The 21,632-nt window shown below is 38.3% G+C and overlaps 1 protein-coding gene across 2 annotated transcripts; it reads right to left on the bottom strand.

Moving 5' to 3' along the window:
• Window positions 1-304: 304 nt before the first annotated feature.
• fndc7rs1 (fibronectin type III domain containing 7, related sequence 1) lies at window positions 305-19,846 on the bottom strand. Of its 2 annotated transcripts, XM_056260365.1 has the most exons (24): window positions 19,723-19,844; window positions 19,612-19,630; window positions 19,087-19,350; window positions 18,364-18,624; window positions 17,991-18,260; window positions 17,493-17,750; window positions 16,371-16,640; window positions 14,469-14,732; window positions 14,081-14,341; window positions 12,935-13,192; window positions 12,597-12,860; window positions 11,403-11,663; window positions 10,968-11,231; window positions 10,576-10,839; window positions 9,321-9,578; window positions 8,761-9,021; window positions 7,869-8,132; window positions 7,477-7,740; window positions 4,561-4,821; window positions 2,387-2,647; window positions 1,803-2,060; window positions 1,333-1,602; window positions 704-967; window positions 305-596 (listed from the first exon to the last, which is right to left on the bottom strand). In XM_056260365.1, exons 1-24 carry the CDS (start codon window positions 19,774-19,776, stop codon window positions 322-324), a joined length of 5,868 nt encoding a protein of 1,955 aa, XP_056116340.1. In that variant the 5' UTR covers window positions 19,777-19,844; the 3' UTR covers window positions 305-321. The 2 variants fall into 2 exon arrangements, with proteins under 2 accessions (XP_056116340.1, XP_056116347.1); XM_056260372.1 differs by lacking the exon at window positions 8,761-9,021 and having other exon boundaries at window positions 19,723-19,846.
• Between the last annotated feature and the right edge of the window lie 1,786 nt (window positions 19,847-21,632).

Below are 21,632 nucleotides of genomic sequence, written 5' to 3'. Positions count from 1 at the left end.
TATTTGCGAAAATATACTTAATCCAATTGTTCCTTTTCAGTATTGTCCGCCATCTTGGTTGAAAAAAACTCACTGAGTTCGCAAGGTATCCTGGGTAATTTCATCTCCCACTTCGTTTTAAGCCTGCATCGGACCTCACTATGTTTTGAGGGTTGATTTTAAGGGAAGAAAAGCACTCCCCCTTGCTCCCAAAAGTTTTGGGACACCCTACCCCTACACGAGAACGCGCAAAATGAGGGTTAGGGCAAAAATCTAGGGAAAGGGGAGGTATTGGGACAGGCCCTAAGAGACCCAGGGTCTCAAATGAGAGGGCTGAAGCTCTCAGATGTACTTGCCTGTCTCCAGCTGAAAGCTGTTGCTGGGTGGGCTCCGGCAGGCAGCGTTTGAAGCAGTGACTTGGAAGGTGTAGCTCTTTCCACAACCCAAGTCAGGCACATTACAGGTGGAGTTTGCGCTGGAACACGTGGTATTTTGACCGTCGTCCCCAACAGCCAGCACCGTGTAAGACTCTGCACCCATATCCACTTCCCATGATACCCATGCGGAGTTAGTGACACAGTCCACGGTACCATTAACCCCCTGTGGGGTACATGGAGCTGTAGAGAGAAGAGGTAAGACATAAAGTGCATAAGGAAAGTATGGATATTGAAATGTATCTATCTATCCATTTGTAAAAGAGAGCATTCTTGTGTTAGTATCCAACCTGAGGCGATGTTGAAGCCACTGCTTGCTTGACTCTGACAGCTGCCCCTCAGTGCCACCACACTGATGTTGAAGCTCTCTCCACAGGGCAGATGTGCGATGGAGCACTGCGTGTTTGTGCTGTTACAGGAGGAAATCACACCAGTGCTCTGGGACTTCATTTCCACTCTGAACTGGCTGGCATCCACTGCTGGGCTCCAGCTCACCAGCACAGACCCTGAATCACACTGCACATTTGCAGATACGTTGTGAGGTGGACATGGAGCTGAGAAAAGAGAAAAGGAACCAATCTGTTATTGAAGGGTGGGGCAATACCAAATATTTCAGCAGGAAACGATAAAAGGTAAACCAATAAATCAATGAAGGTATACTCCTTGCCGCACTGCACATGCTATACAGCAATGTTACAGCAGGTTAGCATACCTACTCATTTCACATGCAAAGTCATAACACAATGTAGAGAAGTCTTGAAGTTACAGTAGCTTGTAAAAGTTTTTGCAATGTGGCATTATTTTCATGACAATTTTCATGACATACTTGTTAGGCCTTTATATTCCTGTATATTTGGTTGCTTATTAAGTTGACATACAGTTGTCTTTACTTGATCAAGTAAAATCCTCACACACGCACCTGTTTGCACTTGAGACATAGTACTCTTCACGCCCCCGCAGCCACTGGCCATTGAGTAGACAGAAACATTATAATTCTGACCACACTGCAGTTCTTGCAGATTACAGGAGGCAGTGGTGGTGTTACAAGAGTAGGAATGGCCATCATTAGACACGGCCACAGCCATGAAAGCCTCCGCCCCGTTGGTTTTTACCCACGACACAGACACAACACTACCATTGTGGATGTCGCAAAGCAAAGATGTCTGAACATTGCTAGGTGCACATGGAGCTAAATAGAGAGAGAACATGGACCATTTTAAAGGACATTCATTATTGGTCTTGCAATGTTGATAAGCATATACCTGCATGGCCATTTTGTTTCTTTATGTGTATTTTGAACATATGACAACAGATTAGAATATCCCACATCAGAAACTTTATTAAATCTGAGCTCTGTCATCAGGTGCACAACAGAAGCAGTGGACTCACCTGACTGCAGAGTGAAGTATGTGTTGCTGTTGTCACATACTCCATCCATGGCAGTGACGGTTAGGTTATATCTCTGGCCACAGTGGATTCCGGATAATGTGCAACTGTGGTCAGAGCTCGTGCAGTTGATGCGATGTCCGTCAGAACCAGCAGCCTGGACCGTGTGATGCGTGAGGTTATCAGTGAGCTCCCAAGTTACAACAGCAGAGTTGGTGTCGCAGTTGAGCAGGGCGCTAGCATTCTGTGGCTTACAGGACACTGAAGTGAAATGAAATATTAACAATTACCATAATTAACTAAATAATACTTACACCAGTAACTGTGAGAATCTTTCAGTTATTTTGGGAAGCACTTTTTGGTAACACTTTATTTTACAGTGTCCTTGTTACACATGTTACATGTAATTACTGCAGTAGTAGCTATAAAGTATGCATAATTACATGCAACTAACCCTATACCAAAACCTAATCCTGAACCGCAACCCTATAGTAAGTTTAATTATTACTTAAATATATAATTACACTGTAATATGGACACCTATAAAGTGTAACTCACTTTTTTATTGTTGTTTTTTTCTTAGGTACCTGTATTCAGCACAACTGGTTGGCTCGGTGCAGTGCGGCAGCTCCTGTCACTCGCGCTGACAGCCAAACTATAGTTCATCCCACAGAGCAGGTCTGAGAAGACACATGCTGTTCCAGTGCTGTTACACACTGAAGCATAGCCACCGCTACTCCAAGCAACTGCAGTGTAGGAAACGGCACCCACGCTTCGATCCCAGGATACAGACACATCTCCAGTCGTACAGTTTACTCTGCCCTGCACATGACCAGGTACACATGGCACTGCAAAGAAAAAAGTTTGACAATTAAAACTTGACTTGCATTGTTAGAATTTTCATTCAAAATGTAACCAAATGTCAAATGAATATTTTTATCTAATGCATTTAAACTGAATTATTTTTGGTTTGACTGTATATATATTAATAAAATAGTTGAATGGAGCTGAAGCGGAACCCTCTACTTCAGCGGAAGTTAGCAAAACCAAATCTCTTACAAAACTGGCAAACGCAAGCAAATCAGATTTAGTAAACCTCACCTGTGATCAGGGAGCCAGTCATCTGTGCACTGGAATTGCATGTGGATCCCAAAGTCTGTACGTTCACCATATACTCATTGCCACACTGCAGGTTGCTCAGCTCACAGTGCGTGATGGAGCTGTTGGATGTACAGCTAGTCCTGTTGCCCAGCGGTGCCAAGGCAGAGACAACGTATCCCTGAGCACCTGCACCGTACTGCCATGACACAGTAGCTGTTCCCAGCTGACAATCCAACACTGCCCTGATGGAGCTGGCTGCGCAGGGAACTATGGGTAAAAGCAGAAGAGACACTGAGAATGATAACATCTAATTGGAGCACAGTGTTCTTCATATGCAAACATGGCGAACAAAGATTGAAATGTTCAGAGGTTCGGCGTTGGTATGATTTTTTTATGTTCCTGAAAGTAGTCTCTTATGCTCACCAGGGCTGCATTTATTTGATCAAAAATACAGTATTATTATGAAATATTATTTCATTTTAAAATGTAATTTATTCCTGTGATGCAAAGCTGAATTTTTAGCATCATTACTCCAGTCTTCGGTGTCACATGATCCTTCAGAAATCATTCTAAAATGCTGATTTGCTGCTCAAGAAACATTTCTAATTATAATCAATGTTGAACAGTTTTGCTGCTTAATTTTTTTGTGGAAAATGAGATACGTTACAAAATCATTTGTAACATTTTGAATGTTTTTACTGTCACTTTTGATCAATTGAATGCATCCTTGCTTAATAAAAGCATTCATTTATTTAGCAAAAAATAATCTCACTGACCCCAAAACTTTGAACATTAGTTTATCATGAAAATTGTCTATATGCATAGAATAGCAAAATGAGCATGTACAAAACATAGTAGTCTGGGTGCTGTGTCCTACAATGCAAAGCGCTCCACTTCATCCAGACAAACTCTTGACTCATTCATTTAGTGCAAAGATATTTTTCACACAAAAAGAGATTTTACGCATCTTTCCAACCAAATTCCACTCACTGAATTAAATGTGCACTGCAAAGGAATCAGGTCATGTGACAAGAAAGTAACATACAATTGTTTGAAAATGTTCCATAATGTGTTCCACAATTTTTGGCCGTGTATACAGTGTTTACTGCACAATATGCGGAAAGCAGCTCCGAACATAGTAATTAATTTAGTTTAGAGAGTATATAGAAAAAGGTATGCTTGTATATGTTTAGATGTACCTGAGTTAGTGTTCACTGTAGCACTTGGAGGGCTGCTGCACAGATTATCTGATGCCGTCACATTAACGTAGTACAGCTGACCACACCTGAGCCCTGTTACGTTACACTGGGAGCCCGTAGACTGGCAGGTGGTGGAGAGTCCATTGCTGTCCTGCACGGTGGCTGTGTACTGCTGTCCTCCTGCACTGGATGTCCATGATACAACTAAAGCAGCTGTGAAACAATCCACGGTGGGCACGACATTCCTTGGGGTGCAAGGGACTACAATACACAAAGCAAGAAAAACCGTTAGCTCTTGATTCAATCCCTTTTATATTGTAGGTTTTAGTAGCCTAGATTGAATTTGATTACATTTTCTAATTGAGCAATGGCATTCTTCAGCTTTTAAAAGAATCATGATTCTTAAAATAAACTGGTTGGGTTTTGATTGTGTTACTCAGTTATAGGTTATATTTCATTACCTGTTTGGACCTGAACTGGTGCACTGTTCCCACTGCTACAGTTGCTGCCTTTGGCCTTCACTGTGATCGTATAAGACTCTCCACAGGTCAAAGTTAAAAGGTCACAGGAGGTGGAGGCTGAGGTGCAGTTAGCTGAGAGGCCATTGACACTGCTGGCTGTCACTGAGTAAAGCTCCGCCCCTTGGCTGCTCCCCCAGGTTACCTTTGCTATGTTGCTACTACAGGTGACATTGGCCGACACGTTTTGTGGCACACAAGGAGCTGGGTAAATTACAGAAAACAAAATAAGTACATGGTTGACATTATTTTAAAGTAATATTCAGAGTCCTGCACTTAAATGTTAGATAAATTCAGTATTGTGTTTTGTGTTGTTTCTACAAAAAAACAATGTGGTAATGGAGCTTATTATATACTGTGCACTATAGTTTACAATTTCTGCATGTAAACACTAGACAAACTTGTAGTGTGCAACATCTCCACTAGTTAGATGGATGATGAGTATAGCTAAATGATTATAAGGTTATACTGTAATAAAACTGTATTTTTACATGGTGGATGGTTGTCAGGGTGTTGCCACATGGTTGCTAAGATGTTCTAAGTGGCTTCTACGGCATATTTATGTGGTTTGGTGGTACACATGGAGTTGGGTAAATTATATAAAACAAAATTAGTATATGGTTGGCTGTTATATTAAAAGTGAATTATCCCTTTAACTACCCACTAATCCGCAAATCATATCTCAATATCTATACTACCATTCAAAAGTTTAGGGTCGGTAATAGTTTTTTTAGGTTTTTGGAAGAAGTTTATTATGCTCACCAAGGCTGCATTTATTGGATCAGAAATACTGTAAAAATGTAATTTTGTGAAATAATTCAAAATAACTGATTTCTATTTTAGTGCTCAAAAAAAATACCTTATTATTATCAATGTTAACAATAAATCAGGATGAGAAAGTTCAAAAGAGCATTTGTTTTAAAAATAAATATTTTGTAACATTATAAATGTATTTACTGTCACTTTTAAATAATGCATCCTTGCTAAAAAAAATTGATCGTTACTGCGTATATCATAAATTCAATATAACAAGGTTTGAATTAACCAGCTATTTCTCTTACCTGTTATGATAGGTGATCCAGAGCCTACAGAGCTGTTGCATGAACGTCCCTCTGCCGCTACTTTAACCGAGCAAGTTTGTCCACACATCATGTTAGTGATGTCACATCCTGTTTCATTGGTCCTGCACATATACGTCTGTCCATTAGAGCATTCAAGTGTTGTCAAAAAGGACAGTGCTCCATTGCCACGGGACCAGGACACACTCGCTGTGTTGTTGCCACAGTTTATTCTGGACTGGATATTCAGTGGAGGGCATGGGGCTGAAGAGAAAAGAAAATAATATTATTTAAAGGTGAAGTATGTAATGTAGTGCTAGGATGTTGCTATGGCTTCTATGTGTTTGAAATGGGTTTCAACGGACTGCTGTTTAACTGTGATGAAAGAATAGACTTTTTCTAACATGCACTAAAGAATCTCGCACAGTAAGATCAGGACCGTGTATTAGAAAGTAAATACAGTTGATTTTGATTTCATGTTGACTTTAAATATATAGATATTGAATTGGTAGGACTCATTATTTAGAATGGTAGCCATCAACTTTGTCAAAATGCTACTGCACCTGCCGTGACCTGACTGGTCACACTGTTGGAGCTACAGCCGTTGCCCTCTGCAGCCACAGTGATATTGTACGTCTGCCCACAGCCAATTGCAGCGATTACGCAGGATGTGGAGGTGGAGTTACACCCCAGAACCTTGTCAGTAGATTTAGCTTGAGCATAGTAGATCTGCGCCCCGTTACTCGACTGCCAGCTAACTTGAACATCCCCTGTTTGGCAGTCTAAGAGCTGACTGACCACAGACTGAGGAGCACAGGGTGCTGGGAGACAAAAGTTAAACAAAGTATTACTTTAGCATGTTTTTAAAGGAATATTCTGGATACAAACATCAAGTTTTCTTAATAGAAAACAGTGTTTCCTCAGAAAACAGTGTTTATAAAAATCAATGAGAAACACATTTGCCGTTAACCCACGTACATTTGATGTCAGAAAACACATTCCCCTAACGTTCCCCTAATGTTAGTATATGATTTCCTTTCGGTTATTTTTTGGGAACCAAAACACTGTAGGGAATGTTAATGGAACAAAGAATTTTTTGCTGGGTAGCAGACAAGTAAGCTGGAGGGATTAAATGTCAAGTTTATTATTTTTGTCAAGGCTGTACTGTTTACTTGAATGCTACACATCCATTGCAAGTTTTGAAAGTGTTCCTTTTAATGTGTATTTCTTTTAAACTCCCCCTGTGGTCGATATGCTTTAAGACAAATCATGAGGAAATTCATCAGTCAACACCATTGCTGAGTATTTTCTCCTTAAAACTGCAGTGAACCAAAGACAGTCTCAAAAACGCGGTTTGAAATCGCTGGTGTTTCTGACGTCACAAACTAGCATGTAACCAATCACATCAAGGTGTGATCGTCAATGAGTGGTTGAGCTGGTTCGAGTGAGTGGAGGCGGGGCTGATTTACATATTCATAGATCCGCGTATACTAAATGAGGCAAGGGTGTAGAGCTAAATTTTAAGCTATTTTAAGGCATGAGGAAATTTTTTTCAATAATTTTTTTTTTAATATGTAATTTTGGTGATCAAAGATGAGTTTTAAGGGATAAAATGATTGACTACAGGGGGACTTTAAGAAACATTTCAAACTTCAAGTACTGGAGACAACTATATACTATAGTTTAAAAGTTCTGCATATAAACACTAGACAAACTTGTAGTGTGCAACATCTCCACTAGTTAGATGGATGATGAATATAGCTAAATGATTATAAGATTATACTGTAATTAAAATACTTACCAGTATTGACACGACGCACTTCGCTACGTTGCCCAGTGCAGTCGACGCTCAGAGCTGTGACTGAGACGTTGTACGCCTGACCACACGCTAGGCCGCTGATGTTACAGGAAGTGCTGCTGGAGTTGCATGTTTGCGTAATTCCATTATCACCTTCAGCTGTTACTATATAGTTGGAAACAAAGCCACTAGATGCTGCCCAGGAAACAGACGCAGTGTCAGACCCACAGGATAATGACACATTGACTTGAGTGGGAACACATGGAGCTGGAAAGAAAAGATTCAAATGATGTGATGCACAACATTTTAGCGCAATAGATTATCGGATGCCATAAGAAAGGGTTTAAATTAGGCTCTACGCTAATTGCTCTTTGAATTATTGTTTAATGTTATACCTGTGTCTAGAGTGACCAGGGGTTTAGAACAGGTTGAACAGTTCTGGCCGTATCCTGTAACACTGATGTTGTAGTGCTGACCACACTGAAGTGAGCTGATGTTGCATGAGGAGCCGTTGGTGAAGCAGCTGTGCTTTTGGGCGTCCTGGAAAGACTGCAGTGTTGCATTGGAACTTAGTGTACCATTGCCCGGTGTCCAAGAAATGAGTGCTGAGTTGGTGCGGCAATCCAGTCTAGCTTGAATGCCAGTATTAGGACATGGTGCTGCAACATGACAAATTGATAACACATCAAAATGCTGTTGCAAAACTGTATTTTTACATGGTGGATGGTTGTCAGGGTGTTGCCACATGGTTGCTAAGATGTTCTAAGTGGCTTCTACGGCATATTTATGTGGTTTGGTGGTACACATGGAGTTGGGTAAATTATATAAAACAAAATAACTATATAATTGGCTGTTATAGTAAAAGTGAATTATCCCTTTAACTACCCACTAATCCGCAAATCATATCTCAATATCTATACTACCATTCAAAAGTTTACGGTCGGTAATAGTTTTTTTAGGTTTTTGGAAGAAGTTTATTATGCTCACCAAGGCTGCATTTATTGGATCAGAAATACTGTAAAAATGTAATTTTGTGAAATAATTCAAAATAACTGATTTCTATTTTAGTGCTCAAAAAACATTTCTTATTATTATCAATGTTAACAATAAATCAGGATGAGAAAGTTCAAAAGAGCATTTGTTTTAAAAATAAATATTTTGTAACATTATAAATGTATTTACTGTCACTTTTAAATAATGCATCCTTGCTAAAAAAAAATTGATCGTTACTGCGTATATCATAAATTCAATATAACAAGGTTTGAATTAACCAGCTATTTCTCTTACCTGTTATGATAGGTGATCCAGAGCCTACAGAGCTGTTGCATGAACGTCCCTCTGCCGCTACTTTAACCGAGCAAGTTTGTCCACACATCATGTTAGTGATGTCACATCCTGTTTCATTGGTCCTGCACATATACGTCTGTCCATTAGAGCATTCAAGTGTTGTCAAAAAGGACTGTGCTCCATTGCCACGGGACCAGGACACACTCGCTGTGTTGTTGCCACAGTTTATTCTGGACTGGATATTCAGTGGAGGGCATGGGGCTGAAGAGAAAAGAAAAGAATATTATTTAAAGGTGAAGTATGTAATGTAGTGCTAGGATGTTGCTATGGCTTCTATGTGTTTGAAATGGGTTTCAACGGACTGCTGTTTAACTGTGATGAAAGAATAGACTTTTTCTAACATGCACTAAAGAATCTCACACAGTAAGATCAGGACCGTGTATTAGAAAGTAAATACAGTTGATTTTGATTTCATGTTGACTTTAAATATATAGATATTGAATTGGTAGGACTCATTATTTAGAATGGTAGCCATCAACTTTGTCAAAATGCTACTGCACCTGCCGTGACCTGACTGGTCACACTGTTGGAGCTACAGCCGTTGCCCTCTGCAGCCACAGTGATATTGTACGTCTGCCCACAGCCAATTGCAGCGATTACGCAGGATGTGGAGGTGGAGTTACACCCCAGAACCTTGTCAGTAGATTTAGCTTGAGCATAGTAGATCTGCGCCCCGTTACTCGACTGCCAGCTAACTTGAACATCCCCTGTTTGGCAGTCTAAGAGCTGACTGACCACAGACTGAGGAGCACAGGGTGCTGGGAGACAAAAGTTAAACAAAGTATTACTTTAGCATGTTTTTAAAGGAATATTCTGGATACAAACATCAAGTTTTCTTAATAGAAAACAGTGTTTCCTCAGAAAACAGTGTTTATAAAAATCACCCACATACATTTGATGTCAGAAAACACATTCCCCTAACGTTCCCCTAATGTTAGTATATGGTTTCCTTTCGGTTATTTTTTGGGAACCAAAACACTGTAGGGAATGTTAATGGAACAAAGAATTTTTTGCTGGGTAGCAGACAAGTATGCTGTAGGGATTAAATGTCAAGTTTATTATTTTTGTCAAGGCTGTACTGTTTACTTGAATGCTACACATCCATCGCAAGTTTTGAAAGTGTTCCTTTTAATGTGTAATACTTTTAAACTCCCCCTGTGGTGAATATCAAGCTTTTAATATTGTTTATATGTTAATGTGGTGTTTTTTTTTAATATGCTTTAAGACAAATCATGAGGAAATTCATCAGTCAACACCATTGCTGAGTTTTTTCTCCTTGAAACTGCAGTGAACCAAAGACAGTCTCAAAAACGCGGTTTGAAATCGCTGGTGTTTCTGACGTCACAAACTAGCATGTAACCAATCACATCAAGGTGTGATCGTCAATGAGTGGTTGAGCTGGTTCGAGTGAGTGGAGGCGGGGCTGATTTACATATTCATAGATCCGTGTATACTAAATGAGGCAAGTGTGTGGAGCTAAATATTAAGCTATTTTAAGGCATGAAGAAATTTTTTAAATTTTTTATATGTAATTTTTGTGATCAAAGATGAGTTTTAAGGGATAAAATGATTGACTACAGGGGGACTTTAAGAAACATTTCAAACTTCAAGTACTGGAGACAACTATATACTATAGTTTAAAAGTTCTGCGTGTAAACACTAGACAAACTTGTAGTGTGCAACATCTCCACTAGTTAGATGGATGATGAATATAGCTAAATGATTATAAGATTATACTGTAATTAAAATACTTACCAGTATTGACACGACGCACTTCGCTACGTTGCCCAGTGCAGTCGACGCTCAGAGCTGTGACTGAGACGTTGTACGCCTGACCACACGCTAGGCCGCTGATGTTACAGGAAGTGCTGCTGGAGTTGCATGTTTGCGTAATTCCATTATCACCTTCAGCTGTTACTATATAGTTGGAAACAAAGCCACTAGATGCTGCCCAGGAAACAGACGCAGTGTCAGACCCACAGGATAATGACACATTGACTTGAGTGGGAACACATGGAGCTGGAAAGAAAAGATTCAAATGATGTGATGCACAACATTTTAGCGCAATAGATTATCGGATGCCATAAGAAAGGGTTTAAATTAGGGTCTACGCTATTTGCACTTTGAATTATTGTTTAATGTTATACCTGTGTCTAGAGTGACCAGGGGTTTAGAACAGGTTGAACAGTTCTGGCCGTATCCTGAAACACTGATGTTGTAGTGCTGACCACACTGAAGTGAGCTGATGTTGCATGAGGAGCCGTTGGTGAAGCAGCTGTGCTTTTGGGCGTCCTGGAAAGACTGCAGTGTTGCATTGGAACTTAGTGTACCATTGCCCGGTGTCCAAGAAATGAGTGCTGAGTTGGTGCGGCAATCCAGTCTAGCTTGAATGCCAGTATTAGGACATGGTGCTGCAACATATAAAAAAGGTTAATCCATCAAACTGCAGTATGGTGCTTGTCATGAAAAAACTGTTAGGATCTTGCTATATGTTTGCTGGGTGTTCTGGGAGATTGCTAGGGAGCTTCTTAATGGCTCAGCTGGGTTGTGGTTACCAACCCTTATGAGCTGAGTTCAAGTACCTGAGACAAGAGTGATAGGCTGGCTAGCCGGGCCCATGCAGTCACCATTCCTGCCCATGACTGTGATGGAATATTGCTGGCCACATTGCAGGTTTGGGATATCACAGCGTGTGATAGTGTTGTTGCAGGATGCTTTGTACCCTTGGCTGCCTTCCGCCTTTACCGAGTACCAAGTGGCACCAAGTGCACTGTACCAGGTGATGGAAGCAATGTTGGAGGTACAGTTTAGAGCAGCAGTGACATGGGTGGGAATGCAGGGTGCTAGATAAGGAAGAGGAGGAAGCTGTATTAAAATAATTAGGCTACATATAAAGATTTTAATTAAAATTTTAAAAAAAAGTTCTTACTGTTGAAAAGTTTGGGGTTGGTAAGATTTGTAAAAATGTTTTAGAAATATATCTCTCATGCATTGCTTACCAAGGCTGCATTTATTTGATCAAAAATACCGTAAAAACTATAACATTGTGAAATATTGTTACAATTTAAAATACATGTTTTTTTATAATTTGTAATTTATTCCTGTGAATTTTCAGCATCATTACTCCAGTCTTCAGTGTCACATGATCCTTCAGAAATCATTCAAATATGCCGATTTGATGCTCAAGAAACATTTCTTATTATCAATGTTGAAAACATTTGGGCTGCTTAATATTTTTTGTAGAAACCATAATAAAAAAAAACAGGATTATTTGATAGATAGAAAGCTCAAAAGAACATAATTTATTTGAAATTAAAATAAATAAATAAAAAAACATTTTGTAACATTATAAATATTTATATTTTTGATCAATTTAATGCGTCCTTGCTGAATAAAAATATAAATTTCTTTAAAAACAAACTCGCCCCAAACTTTTGAATGGTATTTATGTTTGTTTGTTTGTTTGAAACACATGTGGCCCCAAAAAGTAATTGGTAAAATGAATGAATGTCATGAAATAACAGTAATTATCAAGTATTTCTTTGTGGTTATCAAACATTGTTTAGTGGGTTATGTTCATTGTTAATGTGATGAACATTATATATTTAATATTTGTTTTAAAAAAGGTGAAAAGTGAAGATAGTTTTGAGAAAATGCTTCTTGAATATAATGCATTGAAATTCATATACATTTTAGGGCCACTTCACATTATAATTTTCTCTACACAATGTTGTTATGACTAATTTGAATCATTGAAAGTTAGCATGGGCGGACACCTGTTACCACTGCAGATCTAGGTTGAGAGCTGCTATTGCAGGAGGCTCCATCAGCTTGGACAGTCACATTCAGTCTCATCCCACATGGCAGAGAGGTCAGCTGACAGGAAGTCCCCATAGTGTGACAAGAAGCCAAGCGTTGCTGCTGCCCGTCTGTTGCCATTGCCGTGTACCCATTTGCTCCTGCGCTGGCAGCCCATGTCACGTTAGCCGCGTTGGTGTCACACTGGAGCACAGTTGTGACATTTTGAGGGTCACAGGGAGCTAAAGGAGATACATAGTCAGCTTCAAAGATCTGTTACTGTTTGAAAATGTGTGCATGCTCAGATTACTGTTACCTGACTGTATCTGAATGGGTGTGGACGGCTGACTCCTGCAGTGACCATCAATCCTTGAGACTGTGACGTTGTAGTTGACTCCGCAGAGCAGGTCTGCTGTGCAGTTGTTAAAGCTGGTGCTGCAGTTACCCGTGACTCCATGTTCACCCTGCAGTACTGCTGTGTACAGACCCCCAGCCTGAAGGCTCTGCCAGCTCACTGTCGCACGATTCCCTGTACAGTCTCTAGAGACCGCCACGCTGACTGGAGCACATGGGGCTACAAAGCAGAATGTAGGAGATTTACTGTGTGCACCAGAAATTCATTTGCTTTACCTTCACAAGGACAGCTTTTTTATGAAAACACAGCATACCGTTTTTTTTTTACATTTAAAAAACTCTTTTAATAATCTCCTTTTATTTTACTTTTTTGTTATTATTTTGCATTATTTGTTTTTACATTTTAAATATCTGGTCGCTTTTATTTAATCCATTTTTATTTTTAATGGTTATATATTTTTTTTTATTTTACATTTTAAATATCTTGACCCTTTTATTCATCACCTTTTATGTTTTATTTCTCATTATTATTTACATTTAAAATATTTGGCCCTTTTTCACCCTTTTATTTTATTTAGGTTTATTTTACGTTTTTAAATATTTGGCCCCTTTTAATTTTGGTATATTTGTACATATATGGAACCTTAACTAGCTTTTACATTCATTTATAAATAAACCAGATAAATACATAAATGTATTTTTAATATCTGAGCCCTTTTATTAATTTATTTTTTATTTTTTATTTTACATATTAAATATCTTGGCATTTTTATTCATCCCCTTTTTTGTTTTACATTATTTTTTTTACTTTAAATATAAAAAAATCTGTTCTCTTTTTTCACCCCATTTTATTTTCTGTTTTACATATTTGTTTTAGTTTACATTTTAAATATATGGGCCTTTGTCTTCATCCTCTTATTTAATTTAAGTTTATTTTACATTTTAAATATGACACCTTGTAATTTTTTCATTTAAATGTATTTATTCACTCTGTCCTTCATTTCCTTTATTTTATTTTATATATAAAAAAATTGACTTTATAATTTATTTGACATTTTAATAATCAGGTACCTTTTATTTGTCTGTTTTTGGTCATTTTTGCACCTACCTGTCTGTAGGAGGACATGTTGACTCTCAGAGCTGTTGCATTGCAGGTTAGTTGCTATGACAAACGCATCATACGTCTCGCCGCATTTCAGGTTTTGGAATGAGCACTCTGTCGCCATGGCGGTGCAGGTGTGAACCGTTCCATCCGCATGTGTCGCCATTCCGATGTAGAAGATGGCACCGTTGCTAGAGAGCCACGTGAAAGAGGCAGTGTCTGAACTACAAGTCTCCACAGCGGACACATTCTGAGGTATGCAGGGAACTACGTGGAAGATAAAAATTATTAACATCCCATACCATGCCATGATATTTTTTTGTAAGGGCATGTTCATATACCATTGTGATATTACATTGCAATAATTCACAGTACCCAAAATGTGTATTTGTACCTGTATCTGCCACCTCTCCCAGCACAAGATCAGTAGTACAGTCACCGTCAGTCGCAACAATCCACACGCTCAGGCTCTCTCCACATTCCAGATCTGTTAGTGTGCAGCTCGTGTTTAGAGACGTACAGTTGTAGAAATCTCTACGATTACCGCGGGCCTCCACAGTGTAGGTGTGGGCTCCTTCAGGCCCGTCCCAAGAAGTGACCGCAGTGCTGATGCTATTACAGTTTGTATTTGTGTGGACGTTCTGTGGCAAACATGGGGCTAAAGGTGTAAGGTGACAGAGAGGGCCAAAATTAAAAATTATATTTAAAACAACTGAAGTTACATTTATTTACATAGCACTTTATACAATGTAGATTGTGTCAAAGCAGCTTCACAGTAATAAACAGGAAAATAAGTCTTGTAAAAATTCATCAATTATGATCAACTAGTCCAGTTCAGCTAAAGGCAGCTCTACAGAAGATATTAGTGTCATTATTCAGCTCAAATTCAATGTTGATTCAATTCAGTCCAATGACAGTATCAATGTTACAAAGTTAGTGTCATTATCAGTTCAAATTTTGTTCTCATCCAATAGTATCGATAATAGAACTGAATATGAATTGTCTTTTAACCCTTATGTTGTGTTCAGGTCATTTTAACCCGGAGAGTATTTTCTTTTCCCCCGAAAATGTTAGTTAATGGGTATAACTAGCCTACTTCCCAACTTTTTGGGGATAATTTTTGTACTTTTTGGGGATTTTTCCCCCCACCTTGTCACACTTGTGTTGTTCCCAGTCAAAAATGACCAGCCTACAAAAAAAGCTTATAAATCTCTTGTTATGCTATACTATCAACGAATTTTATATTCAATCTTTTTATCAACTTGTTTTCTTTCAATTAAGGCAGGTTTTGTATTTATTTTTGTCAAACTGATTGATTGTAGGCCTCATTGATCTGAGCTTATATTGGTCAAAAATAACCATCCGTTAAAAATGAATGGGAGAGATCGAAAATAAGAGAAACATTTAGAGTTCAGGAGCACGTTCATGTTCACATATTTACATGTGAGCTTGCAAAGATAAAGACCTCGGACCTGTGCTTGCGTAGATACATGCACACACACATGTTCATGTACACAAACAAACACTTTTGAGTATTTCAGGCTTTTTTTTCACAGAGATGAACTTTATCCTCGGATCAATGAGGCCTACGATCAGTCAGTTTAAAAAATAAAAACAAAATGTGTCCTAATTGAAAGTAAAAAAAGTAGACAAAAAATATTTATAAGCTATTTTTTTGTAGGCGGGTACTTTTTGACTGGGAACACCACAACTACTTTGTTCCATTTTGTACAAAATAAAAGCATTTCAAAGAAAAGTTCCCGTTTAAACATTAAAGCACACTAATGTGATAAACAGTGCAATCTTTTCCCATATTTTGTTGAATATTAACAAAATTATCCACAAATAATGCTTTTCTTCACTCAAAAGCCGAGGTGAATAAGCTCAGATCAATAGGGCCTACAATCAATGACTTTTTCTGAAAAAAAGAAATTCAAACCTGTCCTAATTAAAAGAAAACAAGTTGACAAACGACTGAATAAAACATTTGCTGATGATATAGAATAACAAGAGATTTACAAGCAATTTTTAAAAGGCTGGTCAATTGACTGGGAACACCAAAGGTGTTACAGGATTTTTAACACACAGTGTAAGGGTTAAATAGTAATTGTCTTTAAAACCCCAAAATAAACAGACAAACAGAAACAACTGCAGAATTATGCTTCTCTCATTCTAATGATTGTGAAGTACCTTTAGCACTTTCATTACAATATTCATATTACATGTTAGGCCTTGACATTAACAGTTTCGTATCAGGAAAAAAATGAATATATACAGATTTTTGCCAATAACTCACCTGTTTTGACCACCACTTCTTCTGTGTTTCCGCTGTTGCAGTCTAGTCCTCCGGAGTAGATGGAGCTGACGTAGAATCTGTAGCTTTTGCCACAGACAGTGTCAGTGAAGTAACAGGAGGTGCCAACAGTGACGCAATTAGTTACATGGTCGTCCGAGTCAATAGCCAGGGCGTGGTAATAAGCCGTGCTGTTGGTGGGACTCCACGAAAACAAGATGACATTACTGGAACACTCACGGTACAGTTGTGGTGCTTTGGGTGGGCAGGGTGCTGTGTGTTTGTTTGAGAGATGGGGAGAGAAATCAATTTGCTGATAAAACATCCAATTCCTTTTTAGTTTAAAAGGATAGTCAACCCAAAAAATTTGAATCATTACCAATTACACACCCTCAGTTCGTCCAAAACCTGTACAACTTTCTACTGATTGCACTGAAGCACAGAAGAAGATATTTAAAAGAATATTTTTTTTTTCATACAATGAAACTCAGTGGGATCCAAAACAAACAACATTGGACCCCATTGACTTTAATTGAATGGACAAAACACACTGAGACATTTCGAAATATCTTCTTTTGTGTTTTGCAGAAGAAAGTAAGTCATGCAAGTTTAGAATGACATCAAGGTGAGTAAATGATGACAGAATAATCATTTTGAGTGAAGCTTTTGGAGAGAGACTGAGGCCCTGTTTACACCTGGTATTAAGATGTGTTTTGGTCGATCAGATCACAAGTGGACGTTTTAGAACCCGTTTACACCTTTATTTAGCATCGTCCACTTGTGATCCGATCGACCAAAACGCATTTCAATACCAGGTGTAAACAGGGCCAGAGAGCAGATTAAAATACAACCTGAGAAAGACAACCTTAGAGAAGGCAGGTAGATTTACTAACTTAGGGGCTTAGACTGATACAGGAACTAGAACAATCCTGCCACCTGATACCACACAACCTTCCATTAAATCTCGGCCTCAATAGACTCTAGAGCTCACTTAATCTACATGACAGTAATTCCTGGGTGTGTTCCTTCTCAGACTTCTTACACCGTGAGAGGATTTCCTGCTCATCTCCCAGAGGACTGAATCAGGTGTGAGCGTGACCTTTGAGAGAGAGAGGGCATCTTTACCTGTCTCAAAGATGTAGCTGCCATCGGAGGAGCTTTCACAGTTAGCAATGGCTGTAATCCGTACAGAGTATAGTTCTCCACAATGCAGCATTGGGATCTGGCAGGCTGTGCCCGTGGATGTGCAGTTAAGCGACCGGCCTTGGCCATCTGTTATGACTGCACGGTACGACATGGCACCAAACACTGCAACCCAACTAACCGATGCCATAGCGGTAACGCAGCTGTACTCCACAGAGATGGAGGAAACTGTTGAAATGGCTGAGAAGAACAAGAAGTGACATGTTAGAGTTCGGCAAATCCAGATGCTGAAAAGACCAGCACTGATCTCTAGGCTGGTTTATGTTTAGTCTTGGTTCTGGTCTAGAAAATGTCCTCTTTCTTGTAGAAAGGCTAGACTAGAAGCATTCAAAACACACCAATGCAGAAATCTATTGCTTTATCTTTATGGTTTCATTCAAAGGTTTCACTCTGCTTCATCCTTATGTAGGTGCGACTCACTGGGAGTTGTGTAGTTGATGTTTGTAGGCTCTCCTGGTTCTAGGAACATGTTGATTGATGCAACCCCTATTGTGTATGTTAAACATGGCTCCAGGCTTGAGATATTCACAGCGGTACCGGTGACGTTCCTAAGAACAGGAGCAAGTCCCAGCTTATTACTGGCCGTGACTGAAACCTGGTAGAGCAGGACGCCTGGGACGCTGAACCATGATACGCGAGCCATACTTTGAGTTAACTCCCTCACACTCACGCCATCTGGAGGCTGCACCACTGTAAAACAAGAAAATGATGCGAAAGTTAAGATTGCATTGACGGGCTAACAAAGCTGCAGTATTTAAATAGCACAAAACTGGGAAGAACCGAGGAGACTTACATGTTCTGATGGTTTTAACAAGACTCTTGGCGCCGATTCCTGCGGCATTAGAGGAATAAACGTAACAGTTGTATGCGGTATTGTTGCGGAGGTTGTCTACCTGTCCATTTAGCGTGGTTAATGTGAGGTTATGAGTCTCATTGTGGAAAGTTCCCTCCACCATCAAAAAGTATTTATCGGCTCCTTGCGCACTGGACCACTCAAACCTGATCGAGGTGCTCGATATTGCTTTCGAAAATGATATTTGCGAGGTGGCGGGAACTGCAAGTAAAAAAAAAATGAAATTACATGGGTTCAAAATAAAAACAAGTTTGTCAAGATGTGTGTATGGCAAGCCGTTTTAGCTTAAAATGTTCCCAGCATTACTCTGCAATTTAACTGCAATTTTACTAGTAAGAATTCAATTAGAGAGCTCTACAATTCAATTCTTACTAGTAACTTTTACAATTAGAGAGCTCTACAATTCAATTCTTACTAGTAACTTTTACAATTAGAGAGCTCTGTGATTGTTACCAGAAATAATTGAATTGGAGAGCTCTCTAATCACAATTGTTACTAGTAAGCATTGAATTGGAGAGCTCTTTAATCATAATTGTTAGTAAGAATTGAATTGTAGTGCTCTCTAACTGAATTCTTACTGGTAAAAATTTAATTACGGCGAGTAACACTGGGTACATTTTATGATAAAACGGCTTGCCATATATGTGTGGGTCGATAACTTACTTGTCTGTGCCATCTGGGAGCTGATGCATGTCACATAACTCAACAGAAACACTTTAAAAGTCACTTGATAAATTTGTCCCGGTCTTAAGCCTTGGACCAGTTTCTCCAAAGTGGACGAAGCGAGTGGTGGAATAGAAACAGGTGCTGTGTTGCTTGAATTCACAGCCCTGACATCCAGAACATAGTTTGTCGCTCCAGGAAAAGTGCTCCATTTTACAAGGAGAGACGATGCAGTGGGTGATGATATTGATGTTATGTCACAGCCTGGAGGAGACAAAAAATTACAATAATTAGTATCTTATGAGTCACTTTCAAAATATCATAGTATATTAATGCTATATTTTTAGGTAAATGCATTTATAAAGTTTCTATTCATTATTTTTGCTATGTTTAATTATTAAATTAAAAATGTTTTGTCTTATAATAGACAATTTATGATACATAATTAGACATAGTAATATGTAATTTACTTAATATTGTAAAATTACTCAAATAAATACATAGAAATTAATATTAAATACTTGCCTGCTGAAGCTTCTTTTACCTTAGAACAAATAAACATATGATAGTCAACTTAAGCACAAGGTCTTCAAATGATATGAATGATAAATCATTAACAGATTATATAATAAATACCTGTGTCAATGAAAACAGTGTTACAAAGAAGCACAGTGTCCCTGGAAGATGCATCTCTGATTGATGTGTAAGGTGCCAATAATAAGTTAAGGTTCATACACTTGCAAATAAGGGGAGAAATCTGAAATCTTTTGTGGCATGGGCAAGTATACCTGCTCTGTGAGAACCAATCAGTGCATCCAAAATGAGGACAGGTGGATGAAACCTAATGACTAACATTAGGCCTCTGGGCTGAAGACATCATCCAAGTATCTGTGTGTGTGTGTGGTGTGTGTTTTAACGAGTAAGGGCAAGGCTGGGGGTCTAAGGGTTGTTGTTAGACTCATTAAGACCACAAACTTTGAAACTAAAGTTCTTTCGAAGTTCTCTCTAAGATGATCAGCCTTATATTTTAAAATGTACTTTATTTGAAAAACATCATGTGCGCAAATGAAGAACATACTGGCGTGTTAGGATTATTTTTGAGTGGGAAATGATATAGGATAGGTTGTTGGTCATTAGGTTTCAGGAAAACAGGCTCAGTATAATGGAGAGAATGAAATTCCCATCCTTGTACTGGCCTGCCTGAAGCAATCTGGTGTAATGTTAAAGAACGATTACATTACTGGATATCAAACACACATTTTTCCCTCTCATTTCACCTTAATTCTCGTTTAATATTATCCTTTCTAATGATGATGTTGAATTTGTTGGTCTTTCCAATATGTTTTCAGTAAATGACATGGAACCTGATTGAAATCAAATGTGCATATTTGATTCACATGTACAGCTGCAATTGAACTGAATGTCTGTTTTCAGTGAATCGTTTACCGGTACTATAGTTATTCAGTTACCGCTCACTGGATTCACAACGTTACATTAACTGAAAAGATGTTGATACTGTAAATGGAGATATGTTTTAGCGTAGCTAGTGTAGTTATTCTTTTTTACTGCAATGTTTTAATATCAAATACGAGTAAGCATTTCTTTATAAACTAGACAAACTTTCACAGCTACGTGAGAGATTTTTGCCTTTTTTTTTTTCTTTTTTGTCTTCTTTTTTTACTTATTTGTAAGGCTATTTTTTTTATTAACTTTTAACCCTGTTAAGCAAGCTGTGTAATTGCTAATATTAATGATACTAAACTAGAAGCCAAAGACAAAAATCACACCTTTTTTTTCTAAAGTAGGCAAATTTGCTTATAAAAGCAATATGTGCATTTATATCACTTATGTGTATGGTCTGTGGGAGTAGCTGCAAAATAATATCTATTTTTACATGACTTTAGCCTATAATTAACACCCTAATAAATGTAACTTAATTGAAAACATTGCATTTTATGCATCTTATCTATAACTAAATAAACATGTATCTTTTTTTTACCACATCATATAGTTATAGATGTTGAAAGAATACTCTGTAAATCATTAAAATGCTGCTTTTTGTATTTTTATAGAATTTTTTTTTTTTATATACATAATTCGTTCGGTCATTCTTGTTTCAGGATCGGAGCAGTTCTTTTTGTTCTAATTTTTTATCTTTTCTTTTCCATCTAGAGACTTTAACTTACAATTGCCTGTAGGTTCACATCTGGGTAAATCTTTTCTTATCATGTTATATAAGGTATTATGTCTAGAGCCGGAGTATGCCTTTTTTCCTTCAAAATGTAAGAGATCTTCCAAGTGTTTACTGATCTGCATTGAGAATAACGAAAGCAACAGAATGTTTCGCTTTTATCATTGCGTCTAAAACAGAATGTGCTGAGAAAGATAATGAAGGATTAGAGTGTCTTTGTCTGGGTCTCTCTGAACCCAGAAGCAAGAAGCTATGAGGGAAAGTGAATCTGCCTCTTCAATTCAGAGCCTGAAACATACTCCTAACTCTGTGTCCAGCCAGCTCAGATTGTTTTGTATGGTGGTTAAGGTCAGTG

The sequence above is a fragment of the Rhinichthys klamathensis genome, unplaced genomic scaffold (assembly GCF_029890125.1).
Source record: "Rhinichthys klamathensis goyatoka isolate OS25496 unplaced genomic scaffold, OSU_Roscu_1.1 h1tg000008l_1, whole genome shotgun sequence".
Lineage (NCBI taxonomy): Eukaryota > Metazoa > Chordata > Actinopteri > Cypriniformes > Leuciscidae > Rhinichthys > Rhinichthys klamathensis.
This window is presented reverse-complemented; position numbering and strand designations above follow the sequence as displayed.

Excerpts from the sequence above, each read along its gene's own strand:
- fndc7rs1 (XM_056260365.1), bottom strand. The coding sequence starts at position 19,776 with ATGCATCTTCCAGGGACACTGTGCTTCTTTGTAACACTGTTTTCATTG. Across the intron at positions 18,261-18,363 it reads TGTTAAAACCATCAGAACAT|TGGTGCAGCCTCCAGATGGC; the intron begins GTAAGTCTCCTC and ends CTTGTTTTACAG. Across the intron at positions 16,641-17,492 it reads CAGCTACATCTTTGAGACAG|CACCCTGCCCACCCAAAGCA; the intron begins GTAAAGATGCCC and ends ACAAACACACAG.